At 41.3% G+C, this 8,615-nt stretch overlaps 1 protein-coding gene across 1 annotated transcript in view; it reads right to left on the bottom strand.

The window, feature by feature from the left end:
- Positions 1-367: 367 nt before the first annotated feature.
- MMACHC (metabolism of cobalamin associated C) overlaps positions 368-8,615 on the bottom strand; it is a 17,034-nt gene continuing 8,786 nt past the window's right edge. The window contains exons 3-4 of the mRNA XM_026665766.2: positions 7,341-7,493; positions 368-1,280 (exon numbers count right to left, since the gene is read on the bottom strand). Coding sequence (XP_026521551.1) covers positions 969-1,280; positions 7,341-7,493 — 465 coding nt within the window. The 3' untranslated portion in view covers positions 368-968. The remainder of the gene's footprint in view (positions 1,281-7,340; positions 7,494-8,615) is intronic.

The raw sequence follows: 8,615 nt of genomic DNA, 5'->3' as shown, positions 1-8,615 counted from the left end.
AGGCGAGACAGGAAGATCCACTCTGTACACTTGCAGAGTCAATTGTCTTTTGGCTCTTCTTCAACCAGAAGAAGTCTCCATTTGTGATCATGAAGCATTTTTATAATGTAGTACCGTTAAGAATTCCTGCTGCATGCACTGGTTTCCATTTACCCCCTATGTCAGGGGAGGACAAGATATCTCTAATGGCAACACAGGGATCTAATACTAAATTTGGCAGCAAAAGTATCCATTTTCATCAGCATAATTTTGCAGGATTGCTTTTCTCAAAAATATGAATCTAAATTGCTGTTCAATGTGATTCAGTAATATGTCTTCTCACTAAACTGCTTAATTGCCACACAATTTTCACATAATTAACATATAGTAAAGATCAAATCATTTGGCGTCTTTTAATTGTGCATTCTTTAAAACTGCTTAAGTTCTCTTTCATCACATGGGTTAGACAAGCCTCCCAAATGCTCATTTAGGAGCACTGGAAAGAGTGGAAATCAACCGACCAAACAAACAAAATGAAAATGATTTCAAAGCTTCAGAGTATGTGCTGGGAATTACTAAAAGGGTATCGTACCAGAAATAACTTTATATTGTGAAATACCAGACAATATGTTTCTGAACATTTGCTGTCTGGAGAATTTCTCCCACAGGATAGCAAAAAGTGCAATTTATAAATATATCCTTCCTTAGCATACGATTTTATCCCTTCTATCAAAGAATCATTCTGACCCCCTTCCCCCAATCACTAATATAGCTTACACATTTCTATGCCTGAATATACAGGTGTTACTAACATTGTAATTCAATTCTGTGTTTATTTGAAAGCAAATCCTCCTGTGCTCACTAACTCTATGCAAAGTGCATTTGCCTTCCATCTTGGGTTTACCAACTCATCCATCGATTCTGTCCCTATATAGCAATGGGCAGAACAGAATGTATTTTGTATATTTTTGCACAGTGATAATAGCTACTTAGACTATTATTCTTCTCTGCAATTCTTCCTCCAGTTTCAGCAATTTTAACCGCTCAGCTGGAGGAGTTGCAAAATAGGTTTTCTGTTCTTCTGAGTATTTATCTTTTACTTCAATAATATCCCGATAGCTCCAGTCCCGCCAGTGAAAATTGAATTTCTCTAGTAGTTCTATTCTTTTTTCTTCTGTTGGTACACAATCAATAGGGCTTTTCTGCAGCAAGAAGGGTACCTTGATATCTGGGAAAAGCAGAAGACCCCGAATTGCAAACCAACCTCCATAAGAGGGGTGAATACAAACACCATAGATCTTCTGAAATGAAAGAAAACAAGTTTAAGACATGATGCTCAAAGATGCTCAAATCCTATGCAGAAAAAAGACAATGCTGACTCGGTACATTCATCATGTTAATCCTTGGATTGTTAAATATAATACAATAGCTGAATTCACACAACACCTTATGTCTAAAGTAAATAAACTACTGTCAGGATTCTGGCAGTTACTCCAATTAAATCATGAGCCTCGAGCCATATTCCCCAAACTGCAAAGGATTTATTAGAAGTTAACATGCAGACATTAGCCTGGGCATAGCCGATTCTGAGATACGTAATTCACTGTCACCCTTGATCCTGCTTTCCCCCCCCACTCTGGGTGTATCATCCAATGAAACACGTCCATAAACAAGAGTCATCAATCATGCTCTCCAATTAGATTTTTGCCCGGCAGAAGCTTCAGTCATCTAATCAGTCTCTGAAGAAAATATGAATGGAAAGGGCGTTGGTACTTACCTGGCCCGCCCGTTCTCCTTGAGCTGCGAAGAGCATCCAGTAGTGGGAGGTGCTTCAGTCTCTGCTTGTTTAGGCTGGGCTTAATTTGCGGAACGCTCCTCCTCCTCCACGGGACTCCTCCCCAGCGTTCCCCAGTTTTGGTGAAGACGAGAGAAACAAACACCCTTGCCCTTAATACGGTAAAAAATTGTTGGCCGAAACAGGATCCCACCAGACAGAAGAGGGTGGGGCTGGATGCTCTTTGCAGCTCAAAGAGAACAGGCATGTCAGGTAAGTACCAATGCCCTTTCTCCCACGAGCTGCTCAGAGCATCCAGTAGTGGGACATACCAAAGCTTGGCCTGTCCTAAGGGAGGGATTCCGTCTGTCTTGGGATCCCCTCCTGGTCCCTGTGGACCCATTGCAGAACCCTTCTGTCAAAGGAGGCCTCGGCTGATGCAAACACATCTATTTTATAATGCCTAATGAAAGGCGATCAAGAGGCCCAGGTTGTGGCACGACAGATGTCAGTGATTGGTGCCTGCATGGCCCATGCTGCCAATGTTGCGGCACTCCTTGTTGAATGAGCTGTTATGCCCCTGGGCACCTGTAGTGATTGAGTCTGATACGTTTTCGCTATTGTGGCCCATAGCCAACAACCTATTGTGGAGGATGAGACCTTGCATCCCTGATTATTGAGCTGAAAAGACACAAATAAAGCTTCTGTTTTCCTGAAAGAGGCTGTGTGGTGAATATATATTCGCAATGCTCGCCTCACATCCAGCCGATGCCATTGTCGTTTCAGCCCTTGGGGTGGCCTGGGACAAAAATTAGGAAGTATCAGTTCTTGTGCCCTGTGAAGGGCTGAATTAACTTTGGGTATGAATGTAGGATCAGGATGAAGGATGACCCTGTCGGAATGGAAGACGCAAAGATCTTGTCTGATCGACAAGGCTGCCAGTTCCGAAATACGACGAGGAGAAGTGATCGCTACAAGAAAAACTACTTTATACATCAGAAATTGGAGACTTGACGATTGCAAAGGCTCGAAAGGGCACTTAGTGAGTGCAAGAAGGACCTTGTTAAGGTCCCAAGTGGGATAATGGTGAACCGTTGGCGGGCGGGTGTTTCCTCGCAGGAAACACTGTATGCATGGATGATGGGAAAGAGATAGGAGACCTTCATAAGTGACGACTGACGCCAAGGCTGCCACTTGTCTTTTCAACGTATTAGGTGATAATCCCCTGTCAAGCCCCTCTTGTAAGAACTCTAGGATTTGAGCCACAGATGGAGAAATGGGATCAATTTGAGACTTGGTACACCATTTGCAGAAACTGACCACGTGGCATTACAGATCCAAGTTGTTGAGGGACATCTGGCAGCTTGGATGGTGGCGATAACTCTGTTGGAAAACTTTTCGCTCTTCAGACGACTCCGCTCAACCTCCAGATGGTCAGGTGCAACTATTGAGGGTCCGGATGTTGAAGGGGCCCTTGGGTTAACAAGACCCTGTCTGGAGGAATTCTCCATGGTGGTGATACAGATAGACTGCGGAGGTCTGCAAACCACGACCGTTTGGGCCAGTAGGGAGCTACCAGAAGCAGCTCCGCCCTCTCGTCGAGCAGCTTCTGGATGACCTTGGGGATCAGTGGAAATGGTGGGAATGCATACGGAAGCCCCAGGGGCCAACGGCAACAGAGCGCATTGAAATTCTCCGCTCCTTGCGAGGGGTATCTGGAAAGAAATCTCGGGAGCTGAGCGTTGAGGGGGGAAGTGAACAGGTCTACCACTGGCTGCCCAAACGTCCTGACCGCCTCTTGAAAGAGGGTCGGATGGAGACGCCACTCCGATGGATCTATCGTGGCCCTGCTTAGCCAATCTGCCTGTGTATTCGACAGTCCTGAAATGTGTTCTGCTCTGATGGAAATCAGGTTGCTCTCTGCCCAACGACACAAATGCTCTGCTTCTCGCATGAGGTGTTTCGACTGAGTTCTCCCCTGTTTGTTTATGTGAGCTTTTGTGGTTACGTTGTCGGTCAATATTAATATGTGTTGGTTATGTACCTGTGGAAGGAAGCTGCGGAGAGCCAGGTGTACTGCTCGAAGCTCCACATGTTGTAGGCCTGCTGCGATTCCCTGACGGATAGCCATCTCCATCCAGGTCTTCATTCACTCTGGCACATCGTCTTGAAGAGATTGTTCCTGTCGAAGACCGGCAGCCGTTGGTGTGAACGTCACTTCGGGTATTCTTCGCATGGTTGGTGATTGAGCTGACTGGGCCTGTTGACTCTGGGGAGCCACGCTGCGCCTGGATGAGAGGGAGAGGTCTAGGGGGGTAGGAGGGAGGAAAGAGGAGGACGGCTCTGGACTGTGGGGTGAGGAAGCTTGAGAGGTCCTGTGTGCCTCCCATGTGCACTTATCTATTTGTTTTTCCAGTGCCTTGCGGCGCCTGTTGGCATCCTTTTCTGATGCCTTAAAAGTCCCTTTTTTTTAATTAGGATTGTGTTGAGATTTGGACTTGCCCCTTGAAGTTGAGGTGTATGAACCACTATCCCTTGCCATTTGATTGTGGAATGAACAGTACGCTCGTTATTAAATGCTATATTGTGTCGGCGGTTGGCGCGCCCAGGGACCTGGCCAAGAATGGACAGGGTGCCCTGAAATCAAATCCCCCCCCTTTTTAAATATGGATATCTGCTTCAAAATTGAGTTGTATCTCAACAAATAATTTATTATTGTTATGAAATTGCTAGTATTATTATATTGGTATGATTAATATGATTATCTTAGTATTATTATTATCAGAGCATATGGGTATGCAAATATATATCAAATTTGGATGTCCCAATCAGCCAAATTGAGAATGCCAAGCAGGCCAAATTATCACTCACAGGCCTTCAACAGCTTCCCTGCATAGGCAGACGCTGGCCTAGGTGCTCGCTGTTGTGCCGCTGGATAGGGAGAACTGTGAGGGTTGAGCCAACAACACGAATTAACGAAGGCCTCGAATGGGTTGGAAATGAGGTTGAAATGATTCCTCGGGGTATTTTGTGTAAAAAACCCCTTCAATCTGGAATAAGGATTACCTCACACAGTCTATTGAATTAGCACTCAACGCGGCCACGCGGTCCCTTCTCAGCAAAAAAATGGCGACTGGACATTATTTGTGGCGCGCGCCCCAGCAGCAATCTCCCGCCGAGAAAAGGGATAAGCTCCAACAGCTTTCCCTTAGGGCTAAACCGGCAGGGAGGGATGAAAATAACCAGGCGATTACACCTCCACCCCTAAACGGTGTTCTTGGGGGGGGGGAAAACAAAAACCTACGATACGATTCAGGAGAGAGCGAGAGAGAAAAAAGCCGCGCCGTTTAAATGTTAAAACGGCTCGGCGATCATAATGGCAAGGGTAGGGCTAGTGGTTAGGGGGGCAGAATGAAATCGAAGCCTCCTTGCGTTTAGGAGTGCAAGGAGCGCTTCCTGATAATGCGATCCCCGACGGCCAGATGGCAAAGGCAGCGTCGGTAAGTAAAAGAACAATTGTTAGAAGGAGACGAAATTGACTATCTGCAACACTTAACGAGAATTCTCCTGTTTCGGCCAAGGATTAATGAAAAGCACTGCCTATCTCTCACGAGGCCGAGCCAAAACTGGGGAATGCTGGGGAGGAGTCCCATGGAGGAGGAGGAGCGTTCCGCAAATTAAGCCCAGACTAAACAAGCAGAGACTGAAGCACCTCCCACTGCTGGATGCTCTGAGCAGCTCGTGGGAGAATGTACAGTACTTTTGATTCCACACTGCTGCTTGCTCTTTGAAACTCCCCCCCCCTTTCTGTTGACAACTATAAAATGTGTGTACAAAATATTTTATGAGTTGACAACTACACTAAATAGATAAATAGCTACAATGTTATGTTTTTCAAAAGGTAACTGTGGAAGTTTACTAACAGGATTTGACCTGGAGTTTTCTACTGCAACCATTTTTCAAACCCTCACACCTATAGAAACTTGCCTTTCAGTTACTTTAAGAAATAGTTTCAAACAAAGTTGAAAACTAGTAATGAGAGGTTTTACACATTCCTTTCATCCCATTATTACATAAAGCGAAACAGGGTTTGCATAAAGGCTTTTGAAATCATATATCGCTTTGGAAAAACAAAACAAATTAGGCACCTATTTGACAGCAGTATACAAAGTAGGTTACTAATTTATTGTCAAATAGTACAACTAGAAATCTATGAATATTAACTTGAAAATAAATCCACTAAATTCAGTGGAATAATTCCCAAGCAAGAATATGCAAAAACTGTTACCGCAGGAGAATGGCAAATTTATCAGACAAAGGGTCATAATTATTCTTGGGGGAGAATATCAGGAACTACTTGTCAAATGGGGACAGAGACAGAGATACCCCTATTCTCCCAGCTGTTATTCAAGTCATTCAGCCATTATACATGTCTACACCAGAATATAATATTTAATAAACAATAAACCTGAGTTCATTGTTACGTACTCTCAGAGAAGTGAGTACTTGATTAGATCTTTACAGTATTTGGTTGTGAATATTTTTAAACATTAGATTTAATGTATAATTTTTAAATGATACATGTATTTTTATTACTTGATCTTGGTTTTCTCTCAAAAAAACCGAGGGCAGGTATCCCAATTGTTTAATTGCTGTGTTGTTTCCCTACAGGAAAAGCAGGACTTACATTTTGGAACTAAAAATTTGTTATTTAAGCTATGAAACAGTCAGGTGCAGAATAGTACTAAACATCTGTTTTCAAAAACAGAAATAATCTAGAAGTTGGCTCTCAACTACTTGTACCATAAGATTGATAATGTAAATATATACCTAATCTGACTTTCATTTGTATGGGAATATATAAAATAAGTGGTCAATTATCAAGCTATAATCCCCTTCTATCTTGCCAACCCTGTTAGACAATCCTTTAGGACACCTTAATATTTATCTGCCACATGCAGTGAAACAAGCTCTCTATATTTTCATTCCTAACAGATCAAATCATAAAATCAAAACTAGTCACACTTGCCTATATTCCAGATGAAGATATATATATATACATTTATCATTAGAAAGAATTTGAATCCCACAACTTTATTTAAAAAAAAATCAAGTTATTTTCAAAAGTAACTTTTTAAATAATTTATGGAACATTATTAGATGCTGAGAAAAATTTCAAACTTTGGAGGCAAAATGTGCTGAAACTTTAAAATATAATCAGATCCTAGGCAACCGCCACTATTCCACAATGGATGTTGGAGATTTTTATTTCTTTTTACTCCCCAATCCTTGTCAACATATTTGAAAAACCTAACAAAACATATTGTACTAAAGAAAAATAATTGGATTACATTGATCTCCAATTTTATGGAGGGAAGATTCTTCCAAGGGAAGAATCTTGCTTTACACCATGGAATTAGATATGTAAGTGCAAGATGCAAGCTTGATAATAATACAAGTGGAATGGAAGAGGAAATCAGGTACATAATCTGTAAAACATACTCGATCCTTCTGAATTGATAAAATCAGAAATGACCCATCAGTTCTCAAAGAAAAAAATCTGCCCTGCTGTTCTCAATCTGCTTACTTTTTCTCCCCAGGAATCTCGATGTACATCTTTTCTCTGATAGAGGTATGCAGCTCCAGCCACATGTGCTGCTGTTTGGGCCAGGAATTTGGGCTTCCTGTTGGGCAGGATCTCATAATCATACATGATATCCATCTTCTGGTCAGCAAGACTCTGGAAAGAAGAGTTTCTATTACAAGTGAACCTGCAACGTAAAGGAATAGTGGCTGCAGATATGTGTAGAAATGTAAGAAGCATTTCTACAAGCTCCTGCCTCATCTAATGATATGAAATGGTGATGAAGAAGTTACAGCTTCTGGTAAGATTTGAAGTACATGGCATTGTATTCTCTCAGATATCATTGATTTTTAGCTTGGGATTTCAGAAATTATTTCATCAATCCCTTTAAGAAATTCATAGGCCTTCTCATGCATAAAAGAAGTAAGACTTTCAATAAGTGGTTTATAAACAGTGCCAAAGTTTTGTTTTTTTTAAGTCTCCACACAAAGGTTTTGTTATTTTTTGTTTGCATACATATTAAACTGAGGCAGTTGAATGATATCAATTTGAATTAACATTCTAAACATTGGAAGGTGGAGAAACAAGAAAAACTACTCTGAAGGGTCAAATTTATTGGTAATTACATTTGTATAGCACTAACTTAACTATAGCTAAGCAAAGTCTACCACTGTATCACAAAGTCCATCTGGGTGGTTATAATAGGTAGATTGAAGCAAACTGAAGCAAAGCAAAGGAAATTATCCTATGCTAGAAACTTAACAACCATAATTGCCTCTGTGCGTAGAAGTAACCACTCAACTGATATGTGTATAATGGAAAGCTGGGTTGTTAAGTTTGCACACCTGTCAAACCATCTTCAAATTTGAACAAAAGGCATAAAAGGTAAAATCATGTCACATGACATAAAGGCACTATGATGATGGAGTAATTTATTTAATTATTTATAAATTTTATCGGCTGCCCACCTCATCTCAGTGTAACTCTAGGCAGCTTACAATCATGTTATTGCTTATAAAAGAATCAAATAATAAACTCCACAAAGTCTTTCTGCCAATTGCATCAGCATATTGTGAGTTTTGTACAAAGATAATAACTAAAACAAATGTCTGAGGCAACTATTTGCTCCACAAATAATTTCCTAAGAAAGTGATATACTTGTCCAGAAAGATAATTTTCTATGTCCCTGTCTCTTATTATATAGAAAAGCATATTTAAGTTGTTACATTTGAAAACAACTTTGTTTTCAAGAATGATGTTTGTTTGTGTCTGCTTGCA

Source organism: Notechis scutatus, chromosome 3 (assembly GCF_049901735.1).
Source record: "Notechis scutatus isolate UNSWTSFEM ecotype Mainland chromosome 3, rNotScu1.2, whole genome shotgun sequence".
In the NCBI taxonomy this organism is placed as follows: Eukaryota; Metazoa; Chordata; class Lepidosauria; order Squamata; family Elapidae; genus Notechis; species Notechis scutatus.
Note: the sequence above shows the minus strand (reverse complement) of the source record. Positions and strands in the feature narration are given on the sequence as shown.